Genomic DNA, 26,211 nt, shown 5'->3' with positions numbered 1-26,211 from the left:
CTTCCATTGGCTCTTCTGTTTCACTCTGCTTTACCTGACCCAGGAATAATAGCATCTACGTTGCTAATGGCGAGCAAGCCTGCTGTGAAGACTGAGCAGGATGTGGCGACGACTCTGTGATTAGCCCATTCTTGGGTTGAGCAGTACACAACCTGAGTAGCTTTATAAGGCAAGCCTGGTTAATGGTTGTACTGAGTTTCAAAATGTGGATAATTGTATGTCATTCTGAACAGAATTTAGAACTGAACAGATATGGGCATTTACAAAGGAAATATGCGTAAATGATACAGTTCCTTATACCCTCCTCATAGGATCATTCAATGGACCACTCTTCAGTTTCAAGTCAACTGCCAATTACTAGGGCTGTTTGTTTCTCTCTTTGCCTTGATGCCTCCTTAATCCATCTGTAAAGTGAGACCTGTTAATGGCATATTCAGGTGTTCTTTATTTAAACATATTAACCTTCTAATTTATCTTGAGCATCATGTTGTAAGAATAATAGTGAATGTGTTTGACACATAATGTTGGGACAGAGCCAAGATCAGGAAAAATCTTTGGAGGATATCTGTTGACTCTATATATATGAAGAAAACTAGATTTGACTCCTGTGAATTTAGTTTTTTGTTGGCATTCCTTTTTGGAAAGTCCCCTCACCCATCATGAAAAAATAAAATGCCCCGAGGGAATATGATCTGGGGCAGTCACTCTTTTCCTCTCCATATTCTAGACTAGAACCCATTTCTGGTCAGAAGCTCTATCATTATTCTCTGCTTCGGCTGTATTAATGAAGTATAAACTCCTTTTGATTGTCAGAGGATGCCACACAAGCGTGCAATGGACTTTTTTCTTTCTACAGTGACCAAGGTTCTGGTTTGTGTCATACTAACTTTTCTTATTCTTACTCTCTACGAAATGTTCTCCTCTCTATGAAGCCTCCTATTCCCCCCTTCTTTCAGGAACTCATTCCTTGAAAGCAGGCCCTGGATGACAGGGCCAAGTCCATGCGCAGAGCCACCAGTGTCACCCCATGCCTCCTCCTGGGAATCCATCTCCAGGCAAGGCAATTATCCCCAGTAGAGAGAATAAGTCATATCCCTTTTTTCTGCCTTTTGGGGGCCTTAAGTGTTTACTGATCTCTAATTATGATTTTTATTATATTACCTTTTATCTATTATTTTACATTTTTAAATTTCCATTAATACATATTTTAAAAAGTCAAACAATTCAATTGAAGTGAAAGACAACCCCTCCCACCTCATTTTCTGTGCATTAACAATAAGTACATATAAAAATAGGTAATTTTGTTGGGATTAACAATGTCTTAGAGACCTTTTTTGTTAATACATGGATTTATACCTCATCTTTTTCTTGCTACATAGTATTCATGGTATCAATATGCACATAGTTTATTTAACCATTTCCCTAGTGATAGGAATTGTTTTTTCCCAATTATCTGGCTATTTCAAAGAATGCTGCAATACAAATCCCTTTCTCAGCATCTGTACATAGGTATACTTATATCTCTGTAACAGATTTCTGAAACTGGAGGTGTTGTGTCAAAGAACATGTGCACTTCAAACTGTAATGAACACTGCAAAAGTACCCCCCAACACAACTACATTATATAAGCATATACAGTCTGTGCTCAACAGCAGGGATAAATTCTGTGATTCAGTGACAACTTGTTCAGAAATACTTTTAAAATATTACATAATAATATCTAAAAGCCATTTAGGCAGATGAAAATTTATGCCAAAGAAATCCATAGAACTCCTATGGTCATTCTAGGTGAAAGAGATGCCAGAAGACTTAATGCAAAATTATTTATGGCTTGGTATTAGAAAATTTGGGGCTCTTTATAAAATACCAAGCCATAAATACATAAAATATCTATTAATGGAAATTCAAAAAACTCAAGCCATTCATAAAACTCAAGCCATTCTCATAGGTGTCTTTTCCTCACTCAATTTTTATATACTTGCAGTTAATAGGCATTTATTATAGCTTAAGTATAATATCCAATCAAAATAAAGACTGATATATGTATAAAAAGTTCACAATCATTTTCTGCCTTATTTTACTATCTTTGCATCCAACAAAATGATCTGTGAATCTCTTTAATTATATTGACTTTCTTTGCCAGATCACTGAAGTATCAGTCCAGGTCAGTATTGAAATTAATCAGAAAAGCCAACTTTTAAACACATCCCAAGAATGGATTTTAGTACAAAATAGCCCCCTTATGCCTCTTAATTTTTCGTTTTGCACATTACTACCATATCACATCACGGGACATTAAGCATATTTCAACTCATGGGACTAACTCAATCATGTTTTTAGAAATTGAAAACAAATGTTGCAACTGGATGAATGATAATATTGAAGTAATAGCAATTTCCTTTTAGATGTACTTAATGGATTGCATATTCTTGCAGCTTGTAAACACTAGAATGTCTATCACTCACTGAAATTTTTTAAAAAGGCTAAAATTTAGCAATAATTCGGTTTACTGTAGAGGTCAAACCAACAAATATAGAGTTTATTTGTATCCTGATTCTCATTAGTGAAATCATTATCTTCAATGGAAGGTAACCTGGAAAGTTGATTTAACTTCAGGGGATAATGGGGACCAATGTAATACTAGACTTGATTTAACTACTGATGTCTTCCATTTTTGCTGGAATTTTCTGTAAATAGTAAATGTACTGAATTGTGCTGGCCTCAGTCTGAAGCACAGAGTTATGCCCTCTTTTTTCTTTTAAAGATATTCAGAAAAATCTTTCTCAGTGCTTGGCAGCTACTCCCACAGAAAACAGATTAAAATAAGGGTGGTTTATCAGTGTTGCTGTTCTTATCATGTTTCAGGTTGAAGGCTGTTGAAATGGTGAAAAACAAACAGCACTAAATAGGGTTCCATCATTATCACTGGTATGGGGAGCTCAGTTTTTCAGGATCAAAGAAAAATGCATTTGCTTTTAGAAATACAATCCTTCATTTTGAGAGGTGTACTGCACTCAGATACTGATGGGTGGGAAAAAAGAGTAAATTGGAGAAGGAAGTAAAATACGTGCTGCTATGGGAACTTAGAAATTCAAAGAAAAGTAGGCTGGCATACTTTTAAAAGCCCTGAATTTTCAAAGTTCAATTTCTTTAAAAAAAAAAAAAAAAAAAATAGTGACTGAGTTTTGTTATTTCTGAGCAAATGGAGTGAATAAGCACAGGTTGTTTCCATCTCATCAAATTATAAAAACTCCCTTTATCTTTGCAAACATTTATCAAAGGTATAGTCCCATGCTGACGGCTTTGGGGAATGATCCTCTGTATGTCATTGATCCAGTTAGAGGGTTTAATTTTTTTAAGTTTGTGTTTTTTATTTTACAGCTCAAGTTGAGTGCCTTAAATTTCCTTGGCATGGAAATTGCCATGGGAAATTGTCACACATAGTAGGGACAAGGAAGCTGTTGTCTTTCCCCTCAAGAGGACACTCAACAGGCATAAGGATAATAACCAGAAAGCAAAATAAAGTTAAGACAGTTACTGAGAAAGAGGTATAAATTGTCATAGGAATCCAAGGAGGAATTTATTAAGGAAAGAGTCTTGATCAAGGCTGATGCAGCACTTAAGGTGAATTTTGGGAACGATGTAAAGGAGGTGGAAGGTCTTGCATAAGCAAAAGCACAGAGGTGGGAAAGCATAGAATACATTCAGTTTGACTGGAGCTGAGAGAAAGCCATGAATCTTATAATAAAGGTATTCTCTGAGTGTCATGCAGTTTTAATGGTGAAGTCTGTACCTTAGATACATCCTGATGAAAGTTTTGAACCTCCAAGTTACAAGAAGAAATCCCAAAAGTAGTTGGGGCAGAAGTTACTACTAAAACAGCAAAAATCAGACTGGCATAAGACCACCTCAAAATATTAAAGACCATGAAGCAATATATTTAAAGTCTAAGGAGATAAACTTGGAGCCCAGTGAATCTGCACATGGCCAAGTTGTTGGTCATTTGTAAAGGGAAAAAAAAAAATACTTTTTTCATATGTACGGGGCTGAGAAATAACACCATCCATGTACATTTTATATGACATTATTCCAGCCATCCAAGAGATGCATCAAAATAAAGAGCTCAAGACTAGATGATTCATATCATAAGGTGAGGTACAAAACATGTAAAACAGAATTATTCTAAAAAATTGGTAATATGGTTGCAAGTTTAAGAAATTTTTGAAAACAATCCTTGAAACAGAAAATAAATGTTATGGAACTTGCCCTCTTTTCTTCGCCTCATTCCAGCCATCCTGGCTGTCTTTTAGTTATTCAAATATGCTAAGTATTTTCACTACAGTGCCTTTTCTGGGAATAATACCTCTGTCTTCAAAAGCTTTCCCAGCCCTTCTTTACTCAGCTAATGGCTATTCATTCTTTAGGAATCAATTTGAAGGACACTTCCTCAAAAATGCTCTGCCAGTACCCTGCACATTTACCTCTCAGCAGTTACTGAGATTTGTTGTTATACATTTACTCATGACTAGTCGTTAATTCTTCCACTAAACTCTATGTCCATGATGAAAGGATCGTGTTTCTTTGGCTCACCTCTTCTCTGGTGTAGTACATGGTAGGCAGTCAATAAATATCTATGGAAGGAACAATGATATGCAGTGTAGACTTGTGAAAGAGTATACAGCAAATGTATAGTCAGTATAGGGTGGTAGATGTGTAACAACCAGCTCTTGGAAAAAAATGCAGCATTTTCCAGTTTCCTTGGTGTAAATACTGCCATCATGGCTGAGTTCAGACTGCAAAGCTGGGAAAAGATGCACAGCAGCATGCCATTAGATAATGTTTACATTTCAAGAGCATATAGCGAATAGGAAAATACAGTAAAATAGGAAGTGATGATTGTTGAGTGTTTATTACTTTTGTTTCTAATAGTTTATTTAACTAAGTTTATATAATTTAATTTTAATAATGGCTCGCAAACCAGCAAGCAAAATTCCTGAAAATTTAACAGTTGATTTTTACCATCTCCAGCACACCACTGATGGATAATTGTATAAAATTGTGAGGGTCGAGTACAAAGGAATTTATAATTCTTGTGCAGGGCAAGAGGCAAAAAACAGTTTATGGTGATTCGCAAATGTTAGACCTGAGTGTCTCAGAGACAGCAAGAGTGGAAGGAGCATATGTGAGAGGAAAAGATGCTGACTAGCCACGAGATGCAGTTCAGTTCTTTGTAATTTCATGTACTGCCATGTATGAGGTTATTTTGTGTTTAGGATAATTACAAAATCTCTTCCCTTCCTAACATCAAACTCCAAGGGGATATTTGATGGTTTCCATACTCCCTTAACCAGTGTCATAGAAGCCATGGAGAAAGGCTTTTCAGGGAACCCACTTTAGGGATTAGGTGCTATAGAGGGCTATCAGAGGAGTAGGTTACAAATGCCACCATAATTGGCAATTGTTTCTGACCCAGTGGCAGTGAGCAGTGTGACGCAGTGGTGGTGGTGGCATGGAAGGTGGTGCTAAATTTGAACACGTGAGCACGAACATTTGAGATCCTTTGTTTTACTGCTTCCCATTTGCTGTATGACTGACTTCAGGACAGGTCTCAAATGTTCTGAAGTAGAGAAGGTGTTACCGCCCAACAGGGCTTGTTTGGCCAATGCGCATGAAAGCCAATACTGTGACACCAGGATTTTGAAAAAAAAAAACAGTTTATTGTACAGTTGACAAGCAAGGAGACTGGAAGCAAGCCTCAAATCAGTCTCCCTGATCCAAGGGGCCGGACACCCCACCAGTCTCCGGACCAGTGTCATTCATACCAATATAACAAAGCCAAGCTTAGTAAAGCAAAGCAGCACTTTATTCTCTGGCCAAAGAATGGAGAAGGGTGGATTTGTGTCCAAAAGGCAACTTCTCCCCAAAGGGAGGTGAGTGGGAATCTTTTATAGCATGCAAGTGGTTGGGAAAAAGGGGTAAGGTGGTTTCTAAAGAATTCAAGAGGTTTTTCAGAGAATTGGCTTTGAGCATGTGTAGTCCCTGGTCATGCTAAAACATGCCTTTGCATACACTTTGTTCAGAAAATGGCATCTAAACACCATCCAGAGGCAGAGAATTTACTATTATAATGAGCAAAGGTAACAAATGGCCAGGGTTGGGGGCTGAGGGGGCGATGGCTGCAGGAGTTGGAGTTAATAACAGCTTACCTTCTTTGCAGGTATTTGCAGTTATATTTTTCTGAAAATAAGCACAACTCAAGCAAAGACAGAAGTTAAATAGATTTTATGAGCAACCTTCAGGGTCAGAATTCACCCTAGTGACAAAGCAGCTGGGCATCTTTATCTGGTTTGGACAGGGCTAGTCTAAAGGGGTGTCTAAGGATGGCGTGAGGTGACGCTTTAGGGGCAGGGATAAGTGGCGCATGTACTCTAGCAAAACATGCTTGCTCGTACATCGCATGTTCAAAACTGCTGGCTTAGCATGACTAGTGGGTATGATTTTAATAATGATGGAAAGGTGGCTTATGATCAGGGCTACTCCTTACTGTGCATGTTTGTGCAATTAGGGCTGGCTAGAACTAGTTTTAACCGATGAAGCTTATCCATGGGTTATGTAAGCTTATGAATATACATTAGGAGGTGGGGGTTCTAAGAAAAGGAATAGGGAAAGTTCTGCAATTGAATGGAGGGGCGGGGGCTGAAAAGTGGATTAGCAGGTCGTGACTTTGGTGGAGACTGTTGCTAGCAAGGGATGGAATTACCCCAGAAAGAGGTGATTTCAAATGGAGAAAGAAACCGACATTTACTGAATGCCTCCTGGGCGCCAAGCTCTGTGGTGGGAAGGCTCTTTACTGCATCTCATTTAGCATGCCAATATAGGTGAAAGCAGAACGTTCCTCAGATGTGAGGTATTATTTATTAGAAATTTTATTAGAAATATGGGGAGAAAGGGAGAGCAGCTTGATGGGGTAGATGAAAGCAAGGTTTTAAAAGCCCAATCTCAAATGATCCTGCAGTGATCCTATCATAATTTCCCTAACACTGTCTGTTACTTGTTGTCATCTTCAGAAAAACTGCCTCTTCTGTTCTGCTTGCAAAACACTTGGTATGTTTAATTAAGACTTAAGACTTACTGGATAATTAACTCTAGATAATTATCACTATCACAATTTAAGGAAAATGGAAAACAGAAGTTAAGTGACTTTCTCAAGGTCACACAGTCACAGGTATCTGAAGAAAGTGTTGGAACCTCATGATCTTGCTTCAAACTAGTATTTAAAGCTCCCAAGATCTTTTCACCCCAGAGAAGGGAAAACACAGGTCATCTTCTTCCCTGTCTTCCATATAAACAGCAAGATTGGGCAGTTAAAAATACATTGTGTTTGGGGTTAGGGGGTGGGGACACGTTTCGCTCAAGTCATGGCCTTTCTTCTTTTATGTCTTTGTTTCTTCAATATTCATGATTTAGACTCAGGCACATATTTAATTTCTTTCCTCCATATTTTTTGGAAAAAAAAATGCATCACTATCATCAGGAGGTTGATAACGGTTTGGAGCTGCACTTATTCCCACCAATTTAGCAAGATTCTGTGGTATCTTGCTGCCAGAATATAGAACCATACATCGTCCAGTCATTTGAATGGTCCCTGATGCATATTTAGAGAAAATATTCCTGCCATTTTCTTGAAATCTGATGGCATTATCAAGAGACCAAGGCATGGAGACTACTCAAAGCATTTTTCCTGTCTCCGTATTCCCTATCAAACACTATGTGGAACCATCTTCTTACATTCCTGGCATAATTATACCCTTTGTGAAATGTAGGAATTCTTTGACTGCTCAGAGTCCTGGTTCCTCAGTAGGCTTACCTTACCAGATAGGCTGCTCAATACCTAAGGCGTCATATGTCATTCATTCATTCATTCACTTATTCTACAAACACTATGAAGCACTTACTGCATGCATGGGGCAGGGCACACAAAGATGACCAAAAAAATGCAGCTTCTGCTCTCAAAATATACACTATTGTGTGTGTTTGGCAGCCTCTCAAGACTAATAATGGGCACCAAGAGATCTGAGGAAGGCAATTAATCCTGCCTGGGAAGGAAGGCATCATGGAAAACTTGCCATCTTGCAGATTTATATAGTTGGACAAATGAATAAAAGAGGACTTTGTGGATCATAGTGAATTGGAACCACTAGATCAACAGAGTTCTATAGTAATGCTTGCATCAGGTTTCTCAATGGTTCCATGCTAAGCATGTGCTGTCATTTCTAAGACTCTTTTTTCCAGATGGCATTTGTGTGACATGTAAATGTCATCTGATTTTATGGGTTTAAATCTTGAGTGGAGTCTTCACTCAGAGGCCCTCTGGCATAGGACATAAAAAAACAAGCAATTTTAAAATAGTGGTTGTATCATTACCTCTTAACTTAGTCTACAAACCACAGACCTCCTGTATGGAGACTGGACTTGATCTACACTGTTCACTAGTTCAACAAAGGTAGTACGTCATTACACAGTGCTTTCTTACCACCTTGCAGCCACTTGCCACTAGAGAGAAACTGACATTTGAGTTGAGAGAGGCACCCTGGTGCTCATTAAACTTACTCAGTTTGAAGTTCTGGTACCTTCCTTGCACAGGTGTTCCACCAGGCAGATGAAAGTTTCACATGTAGCTCCCAAAGCCAGCAGTATGATTACAAAAACGATTCCTTCTCCTTTGTCGTTCCAGTCTCCTTAATTCCCCACCCTTCCTATCCTTCCAATCCCAAATGCCACATCATCCACAAGATCAGCACTTCTTTTTCTTTCTTATATTATAAATATCTTTGTAAAAGTATTATCTTTTTTGATGGACTCAGAGCTCTTTCAAGGTAGGATCCAAACCATGCCCTCAATTCACTGAGCAGAATACATCATTACTTACTGAATGAAGAGATGGATACATGGATGGAGAAATAAATGAACATATACATGTATATAAATGACAGGAAACAGTGGTATGTATCAAACGAAAGACGCTTCCTGTTGCTTGATGTGTGAATTGGTGGATATATTCCTATGCCTGTTGATTACATGTTTATCATCCACATAAACATCCGTGATCAGGAGAAAACATTTTGGATTGACCCATATTTGATACAAAAATGGACTCAGCCTAAAGTGCTTGATGAGTAGAAAGACGCAGGGCTTGCCTTGAGGTTGTAAGAACACAGACATGTTATTTTCTTGGTATTCTGTTCGACACTTGAGGAAATTCTGATGTTTCAACCACCTGACTCTGTAATTCAGTTCAGTAAATTAGATTGTCTCCTTGGAACAGGAGACATTGCCTAGCCATTGTGCTTTTTTGACTCTCTCACCTCTTCTTTGAAACCATTTCCACCAACTGGAAAATGACCTGTAAGTCCAGAAGTAATGAAGTTTAAAAAATGCCTCAGAGCTTTTCAGTACCAAAGACTGAGGCTTTTATTTTCCCACACAGAATACTTGAACTTCTCCTGGATTTTTAAAATACACTGAACTCTGAAAGAAAAGAGAGCAAAAACAGGAAACACTCCCACACTCTCTAGTGATTCTTTTTTATTACAAAGTTCTTTCCATTGAGAATACCCTGTACTATTTTCATTGTGCAACAACATTTTAATATTTTAATTATATACTTCCCACTAGGTTAGTTTTAGAACTTCCTTGCTGAGTTTTATAATATGAAATGTTTCAAGTTGAATGATTTACTAGATTGTTTTTTTTCTTTTTTCTTTTGTTAAATTGAACTGAAATAGACTGGAGGGGTTTGCAAAAAATATAGCCTAGTTAGATCTTGACCTATTTTTCATATTTTTTTCTAACTAAAAACAGTATAAATGCTTGCAATTTTTCATTAATGTTTTCAAAATAATGTCTATTTGATAATGTATGATCAAGCAGCATAGTTATTAGGAATTTTATATTACTACATTTTGAAAGTAAACCAGTTTTACTCAATACATTGTTCCCTGTACTCTGGTTATGGTGACTTGATAATGCTTTTGACTTCAGAGTCCTTCAAAATCACAATAGCCAATTGAGTGGAATTAATGACTTTAAACACTAATTAATAAGGATTATAAAAATAATTTTATTGTCTGCTGGTTTCCTGATTGGTTTATTTAAACTTTTCTTATCCCTTTGTTTTCCTTATAGTGCGGGAGTTGGCCGGACTGGTTGTTTCATCGTAATAGATGCCATGTTAGAAAGAATAAAGCATGAAAAAACTGTAGATATTTATGGCCATGTAACTTTAATGAGAGCCCAGAGGAATTACATGGTGCAAACAGAAGACCAATACATCTTTATCCATGATGCACTGTTAGAGGCAGTGACTTGTGGAAATACCGAAGTGCCAGCTAGAAACTTGTATGCCTACATTCAGAAGCTGACACAAATAGAAGCAGGGGAGAATGTCACAGGAATGGAGCTTGAATTTAAGGTATGGCATTGGATGTGACGTGGTGATTCAGGAGCAAGTCATTCTGGGATTGTCCCTCAGTAACAGCTCTATTTTCTCAACCTTTGAAATTTGTGAAATGAACTGCAAGATTCACTTGACCTTATCCTAAAGTGTCTGGCTATCAAACATTGTCTTTCTCTTTCCCTCTGCTCTTTTGATCTTAACAATACCTTGAGCTCTTGTCTCCTACGATAAATTGGCAGATCATACTCCCAGAACATAATATTTTAAAAATCCAGTAGGCTATTTAGAATCATTTTGGTAGAAGTGTAAAGCAGGGCAGTTTGAATAGTCATTTGCTCTAAAGTAAACAAAAGATTTATACCCCCCCACACACCCCCAAAAAGTCTTGCGTACATTGCTTCCAAGTTATAGGCTAAAATTATCTTTGTTTTTCTTTTTCTGCATTCAACAGCGTCTAGCCAGCTCTAAAGCTCACACCTCAAGGTTCATCAGTGCCAACCTTCCTTGTAATAAATTCAAAAATCGCCTTGTTAATATTATGCCATATGAATCTACGAGGGTATGCCTGCAGCCTATCCGAGGAGTAGAAGGATCTGATTACATCAATGCCAGTTTTATTGATGGATACAGGTACACACTGTTGCTGTCCTGACAGTCCAAATCTTTGATATTTACATGTGCCCTCATTTCGTAACCAGAATGAATTTCATCTGTTCAAAGCCATTTTCTTTCTGCTTAGGTCAGCAGCCAGTCCCTTGTTTGTTTGTTGTTATTACTTTTGAGTAGAGTACAAAGCAGCAGTTATGGAGTTCAAATCTGGCCTTCTGCACTTTGCTTTCAGAACCATTTGGATAAGGAAGGAGTTAATAAAGAAGCTGTTTTGCACCGTATTTCATAAATGTAATAGATTGTGTTAGTGTCATTCCTAGAAAATGAAGCAGCACAACTGTTTCTTAAGCGATTTGTATGACACATGAAATTGAGCTATCAGCATTGCACTAAAAGTTAAATAATAATGATAAAGACATACATCATAATATTAACAAAGCAATTTCTTTTGCAAAGTCCTCAAAATATTCCAAGTGCTCTCATTTGATTAAGCAGTTGTTAACAGGAACTTACTGCAATGGTCCTAATGATATGTTTTAATATTTTTGTTACCACATATACTGTTTACATGTCAAGTTTGAGCCTTTGCATGATCTCTGATTACTTTAACACAGTCTTTTCATTCTCTGTAATCCAGACAACAAAAAGCCTACATTGCTACCCAGGGGCCCTTGGCAGAGACCACGGAAGACTTCTGGCGGATGCTCTGGGAACACAACTCCACCATTGTAGTGATGCTGACCAAGCTGCGTGAAATGGGCAGAGTAAGTGTGCCGCCCCTATAAGTGTGTTTCTTCATGAGACATTTACCCCATGGAGAAATGGGGATTTCATTTCAGTAACCCAAGTGCCAGCATCATCTCTTTGAAATACAGAGGGCTCTGGATGCCATCTGGGCCATTACTTTCTGTTGGTTTCCAATTTGCAAAGCCTCATTAAGTTCTTTGGTTTGTGTATTTGGAAAAAAGACCTAGGGCTTTGTTTCCAGTGAAACACAGAATAGAGAGAAATAAGTGGGTGGATAACTCCTTTTTGGCTTATGTCCTGACCCTCAGCATACTCTTATTTCCTTTGGCTTCAGGTATGCTGGACTTTTGTGAACAAATGTGCCATAGGTTCTGTGTATGTTGATTTTCTTTATCTGTGCAGCAAAATCTTACTTGCCCATCTTCCACTTCCAATTGAATGACGTGTTAAAAAGTTGCATACTTTTTCTAAAGATATAATCTGGTAATCTCAGATCTACCTTTAAAAAAATGACTATTCTTAAATATATATATATATAAAATAGTATGAGACACCTAAGGACCTATTGCTTAACATTTTGCCGTATTTGCTAAATATATTTTCTCTCCTCTTCTTTACTTAATTTCAATGCTAGAGGTACAGCAAAAACCTGACTTCTACAGCCCAAAGAGACCAAAAAAAAAAAAAACTGGACTAGGAAAGTAAATAACTATTCTGATTTGGCTATTGACTCTGTGGCGTTTCACCAAGTCGCTAATGAGGTCGGACTAAATCAATTCAGAGGTTTCTTTTTGCAGTCATACTTCATGGTTCTCTTCATTCCAAACCTGATGGCCCTAGTCTACTGCAGTGCATGACTGACAGACATGGGCACCATTGTAGCCAAGGACTGATATATTTGTTTAGATAATTTGTAGGTATGAAGACCCTTATTCTGTCAAAATACTCAATTCAACTAATGTGTATTAAGCACCTACTACTGCCAGGTACTGTGTGTCCAATATGATGGGCAAATATTGAACCAGATAGTTGCCCTGTCCTTAGGGAGCTTGTGTTCTCAAAGAAGAAATGAGTGAGTCACATGGCACTGGAATTGCCTTGAATTTTGAAAATTTTGGCAATGAGAGAAGGGAATTAGATAGATAAAACCTTACTGACATTTTGCATAGTACAACATAAATCTTCTCTCCTTTTAGGAAAAATGTCACCAGTACTGGCCAGCAGAACGATCCGCAAGGTACCAGTACTTTGTTGTAGACCCCATGGCTGAGTATAACATGCCACAGTATATCCTAAGGGAATTCAAGGTCACAGATGCCAGGGTAAGTTGGAGCAGCCATATTCTTATGGCTTATGAAAAGTTCTCTAAATTGTACCTCTGGGAGAAACATTTACCAAGGCACCATACTCCCAAAGAGGAAAAATATCACCCATCCTGGAGGACTAAAGTAACTTTTCCTCTGTCTGGCAAGTGTTCTCACAAATCCAGGTTTGGCTTCCCTTCCAACTTAACATCTGGCAGCCCAACTTTGGGGATGTACGGGGTGAGTGAGTGTGCTGGGAAGCATATACTGATGGGTTGGCTAGGCTTACATTCACCTTCTCAGCTCATTCTTTTCATAGTTTTTTTTTTTACTTCTTCATTACTTGAGGTTCTAAATATGTTGTTGTTTTGCAAAGCCCTTTAGGTCATGTGGACTTGAAGGGTAATTTGGTATGATTTTAAAACTGCAGAGCAAATGGCATTCTTTAGAAGAATCTGACAAGCTCTGCACATTCTAATTTGATTCCTGGCATGGTTGATTCCTCCGTGTGCTAATGTGTCTGTCCATGAAAGCTGTGCACCTACGACCCTTGTTGGCTAATTTTCATTCTGCATTTCTTACCGAGATTGCTGAGTCCAAGGTTCAGCCCTGATGTAAGATGTTCTGTGCATAAACTTTAATATCCTTGCCTGTAGCCACTTTCAAACTGTGATTACGAACACCTCTTAGGGGAAAGCAGGGTCAGTCCAAGCCTTGCTTTGTTTTTGGAACTGTCACAGTGGATGTGCTGAATAAAAACTCCAGAATAGAGCAATTTACTTGATTCATCTTTTTTTCTGGAAAGCAGGTTGCTCAACCAACACTCATGTTTGGAGATTGCCTCCTAATCCCCAAAGCCTGGCCCTGGCTGTTGACCTACAGTGAGAGAAATTGGTTAGCAGCTTGATGTTTGGTCTAGGTGACAACCCTGTTAATCCGGGAAAGTCTGAAGTCTTAACTAGAAGGTGACTGTACTCAAGACAGCAGTTAAGTCCCTAGGTCTTATTTTTTGAGTTCCAAAGCACACGTGCCTTGGTGACCTACCCTATTTATTGTGTGGAAGAAAACAAAACAAAACAAAAAAAACCCATGCCTTTTGGAATTTATAATTAGGTATGTGAGTGAAAACTGTTAAGAGCATTTCAGGCAAACTCACCAACCATTTCTGCTGATAGAGTCTAGGAGCCTAGCTCCACAAATGGCAGAGATACTGTCTTTATAATCCCATACGCACCTGAATTCAATCTGATCACAGTAAGCAAAAGAAAGATTGAAATAGGAACTTACAGGGTTAAAAAAATCTATTTAATGTCTTAGTTACCACAGCACTTGGTGTTTGTGCTCCTGGTGTGTTTCCAAACTCCACCAGGCTAGTGATACACAGCCATCACTCTTTGAGCTGCCACCTCTTCTCAGTATCACTAAAGGAGAAAGAATGAGTCTAGGCCTCCTTACCCAGAAATGTCCTAAATCACTGTAACATGGAAAGAGCTGGTTCAAAAATGGAATGGGGGAACTTTAGTGACAGCTTTAGTGGGAGCAGAGTCTCTTCAAACAAATGGGATCAGTCACCCTAAGCTTGTAGTTTGGAATTATCTCTTTCTCTGATGAGTCAGGGTGAAAGCTGGTGGATATAATTATTATTCTTGCTTCTGTAAATTGAAGGTCACTATAGCTTTTGCTGTGCTTCCAAAAAGACTAAAATTTCAAAAGGAATCAGAAGCAGCCTTACTGTCTTCTTTTCGAACCATTTATACTTCTCAGACTCAGAGCAATTTTGCCTAATCATTTCAGGAAAGAAAGTCTCCTCATGCTAGTTTTCTTCCTGCCTTTTGGTTTGTTTATGTTTCTGTCCCTTCACAACATCCTTAATTCCTGTGATCAGCCATGAAGAGTCCTTTTTCCAAATAGAGTCTTTATGTACTAATAATGTCTTTGGTCTCCTTGGGGTGTGTGTGTGGGCTAAATGGCATAGTGAAGTGTTGTACGCTGTGTACCCTGGCATGGCTAGAAATCATATGCCATTGAGACATGTGGGGCATCCAGGTTAACAGCAGTAACCTGATGCGAGTCAGATCCTTTAAATGTCACCATTTACCCCTTGACAGACAATGGTAGCAATAAGCAGACTGAGCAGATGTGAAGTTATTGTGACAACAGCAAAATTTCTGGTCAGGATGACACACCTAGCTGCTCCTTTCAGTGTTGTGAAATAGCATATGTGTCCCATGTTGGAAATGGCCAATTATTTTAAACCCAAACTTTAAGTCTCAGAAGCATTTACTTACGTGGTTGTGATCTGGCTAGTTACTGTCTAAGAATCCAGGTTTTTAACTTGCATTATAAGAGCAAATGAATTTGCATTTTAAATATATGTGACAATGCTAATAGCAGATAAGACACAAAGCTTACAGTAAGAAATATGAAATTTCTAGTTAAACATGTTCCTGACTTTTTTTCTTTTTGGGGAAAGAAAAAAAAAAGTGATAGCTGCTGGAGTCTGCAATGCCCCCGGAATCCTCCTTTGTGGTCGATATTTGCCTTTCCCTTTACAGGATGGTCAGTCCCGAACAGTGAGGCAGTTCCAATTCACTGACTGGCCAGAGCAAGGAGTGCCAAAGTCTGGAGAAGGATTTATTGACTTCATTGGCCAAGTCCATAAAACAAAAGAGCAGTTTGGCCAAGATGGACCCATTTCAGTCCATTGCAGGTGAGTTAAACATGAAGAATGATTTAAGTGATAGTGTCTATTCATTAACTACACAAACTTGCTATAGTGAATATACATAACTTATAGTGAATATACAAAACTTAAATTTTTCTTTCCATAAAATGAAAAAATTACCTCTTGTAACAAGAACCAAACAGTGGTTTTCCTTGGCAATTTTACCTTAACAGTAATTGTTGGGTGATAATTTGTTCTGTTAATCATTTCTTACTTGCTTTGTTTTCACAGCATTGCAGTGATAACTATCTTTCTTCTAAGTTTGTCTTCTTGGAAAAACCATTAATAGCTTTCAAGCCTAATGATAAAACTAATTATTGCCAGTCAATAAGTGATTAGAACGGTACCTCAGTTAAAATTGCAATTTGCTTGAAATTGTTGCTGTATCAGAAAATGAAGCACCTTCAAGTTAATTATTTTCAATAGTTTCCAAAAACATTTTATAATTCAAGTCATTGAAGTTAATGGAAATTGCAAGTAAATGGTTCAAAAAGGACATTAAATATAAATTTAGTGCTTTTGGGAGTTGCTATGCAGAAAACTTCCAGCCAAAGGAACTCACCTTCCTTTAAACTAATATATTGTAGGATTGTAGTAACTTGAAGTCTCAGTTTCTAATCTTTTTATAGTCCAACAAGTTGAGAGCATGCATTAAAAAAATTTTGTTTCAAAAAATAAAGCTGTAGTTCTTAGTGCCATAGGAGGCACTGTCTCAAAATAGGAAAACTATTACATATGGACTTTAAGATATCTAAGTTCTTATCTCACTTTCACCTCTGTAACAATAGGAAAATCTCTCTGGACCTCAGTTTTCTTAGCAGATCTCTCAAATCCTTTCCTGCTCCCTGTGTCCTAGGCATGTTATGTTATAGGATTATTAGACCTTACTTAGACACATTTGCTTTGTATTAAGTTATCCAAGATTATGGGAGAAATGGCATATAAACTGAAATATTCAGAGAAAGTGGATATATTAGGCTTGAATTTTCCGGATATTTCCCTTAGTTTTCCATATAATTTGCCTAAATGTTAATTCAGACTTTTCTAGTATAAGCTATAAGGAAAAGAATTTCTTGGATTTAAACATTCCTGTAGTATAAATACTATGGTTTGTTACTTACATAGCTTGTATATATCCAGAAAACTTCTATATGTTTTCGCCTATCTAGGAACATCCTGAAAATACTACTTATTTTATTTATAATTTATTGAAGTGACATGATAAAGCCAGTAACTTCAAAAGTTATAAGGCCAGTGTCTGCTCTTTTCTTGAAAGTGCTTAGTAGAAAGTCAGAAACACTATATTTCTTTACCATTTGAGCAATCAAATTGAGGTGAGAGGCTTCAGAAAACCTGAACCATTCAATAAGCAGATCATAAATCACAGTCTCTCAGGATTAAGAGAGACATTCAAGGTTGAAAGGGACCTTCAAGGTCATTTGCTCTAACTTAACATAGAGCCCTGACTGCTACTAGACATCCTTGCCCACTTCTGAAAGACTGCCAGTGGATTTTCAAGCTTCAGTTCACATTTCTCTTTTGACTTTAGAAATCTCAGTTCATAAAGGGACACCACACTATTTATATACGCCTGTCAGCTACATCCCAAAGTAAATGAATCCATCCATTTTCTACAGCCTGTACCCAAGCGTTACACATGCCATTTAATTAAGATCAAAAAAATACAGGGATTGTTCAGATTATTTGCTGTTTTCCTCATTACCTAAACCTCTGGATGCTTTCCTACTTCTTAAGAGCACAAAAGCTTTGAATTAATTTCCTTCTCTTGCAGCTGTGAAGTTTCTACATTATCTTAAGACAATAAAGGAAGCAAAGAGAGAAACTCTTGCTAACCTGGTGGAAAGAACCCTGATGTTTTAGCTCCTGCGCATCTCAAAATAGTGCATAAGTGTATATAGATCAGTGATTCTTAACCTTTTTTACTAGAGACCCTTTTGGGAATCTTATAAATAAATAACAGTGTACATAGAATATTCAAATTTAGATGTTGGTTTTGATATGATAAAGAGATTATGACTAATATGCATCATACATTGATTTTAAGTGGCTACAAGAAGTGAAGAGTGCCATAGAAAAACTGAAGATGCCGAATTTATTATAACATATTCTGAATTATTTCAAACTTTAAAAATTTTAAATAAGGTCTACAGTATTGTGTTTTATCCATTTAAGGTCTACAGTATTGTGTTTTATCCATTTATTTTTTACAGTACTTATGTTTTCTGGGTCTTTCCAGAATGGCCTATAATGCCAGTTGAAAACTCATTTTCATTTATAAAACATCATCCATTCTCACTACACATTCTTCCAAGAATGGTCATTTAGTGAGCTCGATGTCACATGTTCCTGAGGACCAGGATATAATGTGGAGGCTGGGAGAGGCGTGTCCACCTTCAGGGAAGTGTGGCCAAGGCTGTGAGCATCTCACTGAGTAACGTTACCTTTGTTATTGTGGCAGTGCGGGCGTTGGAAGAACTGGAGTCTTCATAACCCTAAGCATCGTTTTGGAAAGAATGAGATATGAAGGAGTTGTAGATATCTTCCAGACTGTCAAAATGTTAAGAACACAACGACCAGCTGTGGTGCAGACAGAGGTGAGAAGAATCTCCATGAGTTAAAGAGCCAAATAATAGCTTTTACTAGTCAAGACCCGCTAGAGGCCAGGGACTCATAATATCAGAGGCAAAATACTGTGGGGAAAATGTATTTAATATTTTTAAACCTCATTTTCCCTCTCTAAATAGGGATGACAATGTCAATAGGACTCTTGTGAAATTACTTGAAAATACATATTAGGGTGAACCATTTTTGACAAAAAAAAAAACAATTGGCTCTTTCATATAGTTCAACTTAAATATCTGTAACTCAATGCCTGGCACCTAACAGACCCACAGCCCATTTTATTTCCGAATGCCCTTTCTGTATATCTAGGTGTTAGATTTCCTGTGCACTATATTTTGGTTACATTAAATATTTCAATCCTGGATAAGCCCTAGAAAAATTAGCAGCCCCCCCACCACACACACACTTCTCTATTCCAGTATTGATACGGAAATTTTAGCAGTTCTCAGAGTAGCATGAGAGTATAAGTTAGCCAGTCTGGTCTATTGACTGTTCATTTTTAAGGATAATATATGAGTGGTAGCATTTATATTCCTCTAAAGTATCTTCCAGAATTTGATTTCAAAATAGTGTAAGCTTTTGGCTTACAGTACTCAAAACATTATGTCAGCCTGACAACTTTAATGGGTCTAGGGGTGACAGAGGGAAATTGGACTTTCAAAAAGCCTTAACACTTAGCCAAGCAACTTACTGTGACAAGACAGGAGAGGAAACTCCATTTGTTTTGCATTACCATTTTTACTGTAGAAAAATGCACATTTAAGCAAAATAGAAGCTATCTACTTTCAGCCCCATTGGCTATGGAAAATAAGTTTATTTTATGGGGAAAATCCTACATTTTTCTCTTCCTAATTTCTCTCCAACAATGCTCTGAGTTATTTCTATATGACACTGTTCCTCCATGTCTGGAAAAGGGCATATCTCATACAATGTCTATCTTAGTATGGGCCATTCTAGAAGAGGCATCTAGCAGTCACTGAATAAAAGTCAAATGGCACAGGTACTGTTTTGTCATGGTCCTGATCTTGTGATGACATTTTTGGGGGATGAAAAGCTTAAAGGTCCAGCACCCTCTGTAACAGTGCCTGCTGTACTCTTTGGCTGCCTCCCCCCCATATATGTGAATGTCAGAAATGATGGTTTACCATCTAAATATATTTTTTCCAGAAAATTCAAATTTTGTTGGCAGTAGCCCAGAAGATAAATGAATCCAGATTTTCCCCTGGATATTTGTGTCTGCATTAACCTCCCCTAAATATGCAAACTGAGAATTAGTTAAATCATCACAAATAAGCAGGTAATTGCAAAAGACTTACTGTGGCATATAAGGAGTTTGTGTGCTCAGTTGATGGCAGTTGTTTTATACTACTTGGAGAAGAATTCACACTTGTCTGGAAGATAATGTTCACTCAACCTGTCACTACCTGGAACTAGCAGGCTATTTTAGTCAAATTGATTGTTGACCCCCACTAAATCTACCTTTGTTTTGCAACATTGATTTTCACTTTTCTATTAAAATAGACTCATGGTCCCTTCTCCTTGTTTTTCCCACTCCTTCTTTCCTGCAGGATCAATATCAGTTCTGCTATCGCGCTGCACTAGAGTACCTGGGCAGCTTTGATCACTATGCAACGTAGAAACCCCCAACTCGCTCTGGATTTTTTACTGCAGGCCCTTCAATATCCATGGAGTCTCTTCTGAGCCATATGGGGCACTTGAGAAGTCCTTCTTAACTCCTAGCTAACAACCACTTAGTTGGACTACTACACACAAAACAAATTAAACACAAACAAAAACTATTCCAGGTGGACCAAGAATTCACAGTTTAATAATCTAACCTGAACATAAGAGAGAATCCTGACTGGTGAGGTGTCTACGGATTTTATTTGCAGATACCTCAAGGATTCAAAATAAAGGGAAAAAAATCACAGCAAAGAACCACCACCTTGTTCAGGATTGCTTTAGAGGTGCAAGGAGAAACTGCAAGAGCCCTACAGTTCAAGATGTTTGCTGGTGTGGCTTCTCACAACAAAACGGACTGCTTTGACATCACCCCTTCCCACCATACTGCTCATAATACCATTTTTTGGGGGGGAAAGGGACAGAATGTTTTAAAAGAAAGTCCTTGATTTAGTTTTTTAGTATTGTAAAGATACTGCTGACCTGTGCTTCATTTTTAAATGTGTAAACTTTTTTTTAACAAACTGTATCATTCGATAAAGTAAATTTTAAAAAAGTTACATAACTTCATTTTTTTTAATTTCCAAATGATAGGTTTTTTTAAGCTGTAGAACTGTTATCTGTAATAATTTGCTGTAGAAATATCTAATAATTTGAAAATTTGCACATTTTTGTGCAATACTCAATCTACAGTGTCAGTCTTGTCAGATACTGCTTTTACTCTTCTATTCAGTTTTGATTGGTAAGCAAGTACCCAGTCTCTTCAAGTAGCCAAAAGAGAATTTTGTTTCATTTTGTTTTGGGAATCAACAGGGAGGCGCAAAGTATAAAGTTGCTGCTAACATGTATACATAGATACCCATATTTTATAAGGGTCTCCATGTATATATAGACAGTGTATCCACACATAAAACATATACTGTAAACATCATTTATGACATTTGTATTTCTTAATATCATGAAACTGACTTTTTTTTACGGGAATTGAGGAATGCACATCAATGATTGTCAAACCTCACCCCCTAATTGCCTACCCAGTCTTTCCCCACCCACCCAGTCATACTCACAGATAACATTTTGTTAGCCAGGCTTCCAACAAAGTTCAATATTTGTAACACTCTAGTGCAATAAAAATTAAATATCTAAGAGGTGTGCATGTGGAAAAGGTCAGTACATATCCTGTTAGGAGGGAGAATGTTGTAATATATCAGCTACCAAGTTGTTTTTAAAAAAAAACTGTATTCAATCATATATCCTCTATAGTATGTGCTATGAAATTTGCATTTATGATATGTAACAGGGGCAAAGCCAAACTCATGTTACTTGTGTTCAGTCAGAAACATTTTGTGGCATACAGCATTCCTGGAAAGTGCTGTACTCCATTTTGGTTTGGTTTTACTTTTGCATTTAGAGTGCCTTATTATAATTGATGCCTATTTTAATAGCATTTCTTTTTAGCTTTTGGTTCACATTTTCATTAGTTCATACCTGTTAACACTTCCAATTGTATTATCTGTTCACATGTACAAAAACTCTTTGAATAATATGCATTCCTAGTTTTCAACCAAGTCGGGGATATTAGCAATTATACCAGCCCAAAGCACTTGGATCATCAGGGCCTATCTTCCTTTTGTATTTGTCAACATCAGGAAAAACTGTCTTATTTACAATCCCTTACAAATCTGCTCTGGAACATGCAGCAACTGCACCAAATTTATCATAACTATAGCCATCAGTGGCAACATTGGAATATCTTTGATATTTCATCAGGATTTTTCCAGAGGGGTAAAGACATGAACAAAACAAATAGATGATAGATAGAGATCTTCCCCAAGTTTTCCAACTTAATTTCTTTTGGAAGCCATGGATGATGGCATGAGTTTGCCATAAGCTTACACAATTTTAAAGAACCCTCAAAATATCCAAGGAACTCGTACAGAGTTTTGGTTTAGGTATACTACTATGGTTTAATTTTAGCTACATTGATGTACTGCATGGAAGGATTTTTGTTTTCCACATTTTTCCATTGTTAGCAGAATGAAATCCAAGAGACCAAACACTTGCAAGCATTGTATTTGAGCACTTTTGTAAAAAAATTTTTAAAAAGAAAAAATATGTATAGTACTAAAAAAAAAAAACAAGTATCTTAGAAGGCTACCTCAGAATGAGACTCTCTGACCTACATCAGAACCAGAGAAGAATGTGCACTATGTGGGTCTATTGTTGTTATTTTGTTTTTCAGTTTTTATCTTTTGGAGAATTAGCCAAGTGCCAGATTACTCAGTGCTGTCATTTTCTTTTAGCCAAACAAAGGGGGTCTGACAGACACTGCATCATCCAGACACACCATGTTGGACACGGAGACTCTGATGGAGTACTGCACACCAGAACCGTTGGCCTATCAGTAGTTTCTCTCCCTAAAATAAAAACTGCCCACAGGGCAAAGGGAAAGATAATAATAATCACGAAAAGGAAATGAATGGGATGCATACCATAGACAAATGAGGCAGAGACTATTCCAGAAAACTTACTGTTCAAGAGCTATACCTAGAATTAACTCCATTAACTCCCTTAGTGTCATTGATGTGCATTCCACTCTGTGCTTTTTTTCTACAACCATTCTAGTTTTAATTGCCCAGGTAAACATCTTTATCGTTATCATAAACTTTCAAGTTTCCAAATTATTTTCATCCTCATAACCAGTACGGTGCTATTATTTACCTATGTATGTGTAGTTATGTATAATTTTGTAATTAGTTACAATGGTAAAAAAAAAAAAATCAAAATATATAAAAAGTGATTTGTACAGAACTTTATTTTAGCTCTTTTTTAAAAATGATTTGCATGGCTAGACAATGGCGAGGACAGCCAGGGGAGGGAAGGGCCTCTAGGGAACTTTGCACTTTCTATACCTTTGTACTATGCACTGCCCTATTGATTCTACATCCAATAATGTTATTACTTGAACCCATCTGTAAGAAACTGCTTCAGAAATTCATTTGTGTGTATGTAAATAACATAAAGACAGGAAGGGAAAAATTCTGCAGTAATGTACAGATTTTTTTCTTTCCTATTTTTTATTTTGCTTTGTTTTAGTCCCTCCCTTTTTTTTTTTTTCTTTTTTTTTTTTTTTTCCTTTTCGGATTTTCGTTTCCTTTGGGTTCATGGGTGCCCTGATACTCCAGCAGAGATCAGAAGGCTACAGATCCATCCTATCCATCCGTTACATGGCTTTGCCATCCAAGCTTGGAGTGTCTTTACAAAGATAATAACAGTTGTGTTCTTTGCTCTCGTTTTGGATGCATAGACTGAAAAATCTAAAAAACAAAAATAACTTGTAAAATGGCTTGTTAAAAAAAAATACAATTACCTCTAATTAGTAGTACGCGTAAATGTTTTACAGAATGAAAGGCGTGCTTTTTATTTTCTTACTTCGTTACATTGGTGGCGAAAGAAGTCTGTATGAAAATCAGTTCTTTGCTGACACAAGTTCCATTTGTTACAAATGAATTCTAATAAAAACGTCAGTGTTATGCAGCCCTGGCCTTTGTTTTGTCCACTGAAACATACTGGTTTGGAACTGACTATATATCGATTCCCTCTCCCTCAGTAGCTATCTGGTTGGTAGCCTTATGCTCATAGTAATATGTTGATAGAGAACCTACAGTTTAAAAGTGCCTACCCTGAGATAAGTAGTATATCCCTATCTATCTCACTGAGATAAGCAAACTGAGGCTCAGAGAAATAGTTCACCCAAGTTCACACAGCAAAGGAAGGAGCAATTTCATTCAAATTACAGCTCATGTGTAACCTTAAATTCTGTGGAAGACACTACTATACATATATATTTAAGTGCATTACAGTATATACAAGTATTATCATCTTGAAACAACTAAAAGTTCTCCTGTTTATAAAAAGACCTCCATAAAACTCATTTCTTAAAATCTTTGGAAACATGGCTAAGGAAATACTTGGCTGAATTATTTATTCAATCATTCAGTATTACTGAGTGTCAGAACTGGGCTAGGCATCGGTTTTGCAACTCTGAACAAATGAGATGCTGCTGCTCTCATGGAGACTACAATTTAGTGGGAGAGGCAAATATTAAATAGTTATAAGATTACACTTCTGACAACTGCTATAAAGAGAAATGCTGGATTCATTAAGTTAGGACTTCGAATTGCTCATATACTAACACATTCAGAATATGCTCAGGCATAGCTGGATTCAGGGCTTGGGTGATGTCTCAGGGTTGATGGCTCTCCCTGTCTCCCACCTTGGTTTCTACTTTCTTACAGTTTAAAATCTCCCGGGTCTTAACACTACACACCAGAGCAGTGGAAGAATTTGTCTAAAAGCACAAACCGTCTTAGAATGGAGTGGATTCTGGAGGACCCTAATTGATCTGACTTGGGATAAGTGATCATCTCAGGAACCCAAGTATGGAGAGGAAGACAGAATGTACCGATTGAGTTATCAGATGAAGATAGATTTAGGGTGGCTATCACTGTGCCAAAGCAGTGAATGTGGGTTGGGACCAACAACTGACTGCAAATCAACCTGAGTTAAAGTAAGACCAAGAACAGGTATGTTGGTTATGGTGCAACTACTTGTGGCCACGGAAATGATGAGAGAATGAAACAGTGCCATAATCCAAACATTATTGTGGAAATCCTGGTACTAAGAGCCAACTGGGCTCTTTTTATCTCCTTTTTTTCTTGCCACCTAAACGGCCTTTAGAGTCGTAAATGTGATCACCCCGATGACTGTTTAGGCATGCAATCCTTAACCAGAAAAACAAGACAAGTTGACGGTATATCATATTTGATATGCTGACCATTGTGATGCAATATGACACAGAAATGTCTGACTGGAATGCCAAAGGGGACTAAATTTGACGTAATTTCACAGGTACACAGGCACAAACATTGTTAGTTAATAGCTAGTTAATTGTTTTGAGACTTTTTATTCATGATTAAATTTCACAACTTACAATTGCCAAAAATTGAAATATAATAGTTTATTAGATAGTAAGTGTGGATTTTAAATGGGTTTCTGCATATTGAGGAAATAAATATAGATCTATGAAGTATGAAGTTATAGATTACAGTATTTCTAATAGCAAAATAAAACTGGAAACAGCCTAAATGTCCAAAAGGGAATGATTACATGTATATGTAAAGTTGTATGTGTTTACATACACACATGCATATATAGTCTGCGTGTATATATATAGTATATTATACTATATGTAACATAGACATACACATAAATACCATTATACCATACGCAATGTACTACATTAGGCATAAAATTGCTTTTGAAAAGATATGGCATGAAAAATGATTATGTTTTAAAAGAAAGATGTAAAATTGTGAAATTTTGTATATACATAAGAATAAGTAATAAACTAAAGGAAAAAATGCATCAAACTAATAAGTAATATGTGGTAAAATTACCCTGTTGCACTTGCTATACGTTCTAAAATATTTACAAGTACTCTAACTAGTAATTAAGGGGTATTTGGAAATATCTGGGAAGATGAAAAAAATTTTAAAATTCAATTTTAAAAGACAAGGGTGGAGAGAAAAGAGAACCTAGGACAGATGGGACAAATAGAAGGTAAAAAATAATTTGGTAGACTTAAACACAAAAATATCAATAATTACATTAAATGTAAATAGAGCATATCCAACTTAAAGATGTGGATTGTCAGTCTAGATATACAATGCTTGTAAGAGACACACCTAAAATAGAAGAATGCAGAAAGAGTGAAAGTAAAAGAATGGCAAGAGACACACTATGCAAGCATAACCAAAAGAAACCGGCACAGAGTTATATTAATATTAAATATAGCATGACTGGAGATAGTCAATTCACAATAAAAAGCTTCAATGTACCCAAAACATGTAACAATTCTATGTTTATATGCACCTCATCACTTGGCTTCAAATTATAGACAGTAAAAATGGACAGAACTAAAAGGGGAAACATACATATCCACAATCATAATGGGAGATTTTAAAACACCTCTCTTAGTAATTGAT

At 37.0% G+C, this 26,211-nt stretch overlaps 1 protein-coding gene across 6 annotated transcripts in view; it reads left to right on the top strand.

The window, feature by feature from the left end:
* The window catches only part of PTPRD (protein tyrosine phosphatase receptor type D), a 529,199-nt gene extending 505,498 nt beyond the window's left edge, over window positions 1–23,701 (top strand). For all 6 annotated transcript variants that reach the window (XM_037796885.1, XM_037796889.1, XM_037796888.1 and 3 more), the window contains 7 exons: window positions 10,186–10,471; window positions 10,908–11,086; window positions 11,703–11,829; window positions 13,009–13,134; window positions 15,672–15,826; window positions 18,321–18,456; window positions 20,053–23,701. In XM_037796885.1, coding sequence (XP_037652813.1) covers window positions 10,186–10,471; window positions 10,908–11,086; window positions 11,703–11,829; window positions 13,009–13,134; window positions 15,672–15,826; window positions 18,321–18,456; window positions 20,053–20,121 — 1,078 coding nt within the window. In that variant the 3' untranslated portion in view covers window positions 20,122–23,701. The remainder of the gene's footprint in view (window positions 1–10,185; window positions 10,472–10,907; window positions 11,087–11,702; window positions 11,830–13,008; window positions 13,135–15,671; window positions 15,827–18,320; window positions 18,457–20,052) is intronic.
* The last annotated feature ends 2,510 nt before the right edge of the window (window positions 23,702–26,211 follow it).

This window comes from Choloepus didactylus, chromosome 10, assembly GCF_015220235.1.
Source record: "Choloepus didactylus isolate mChoDid1 chromosome 10, mChoDid1.pri, whole genome shotgun sequence".
Classification (NCBI taxonomy): domain Eukaryota; kingdom Metazoa; phylum Chordata; class Mammalia; order Pilosa; family Megalonychidae; genus Choloepus; species Choloepus didactylus.
Note: the sequence above shows the minus strand (reverse complement) of the source record. Positions and strands in the feature narration are given on the sequence as shown.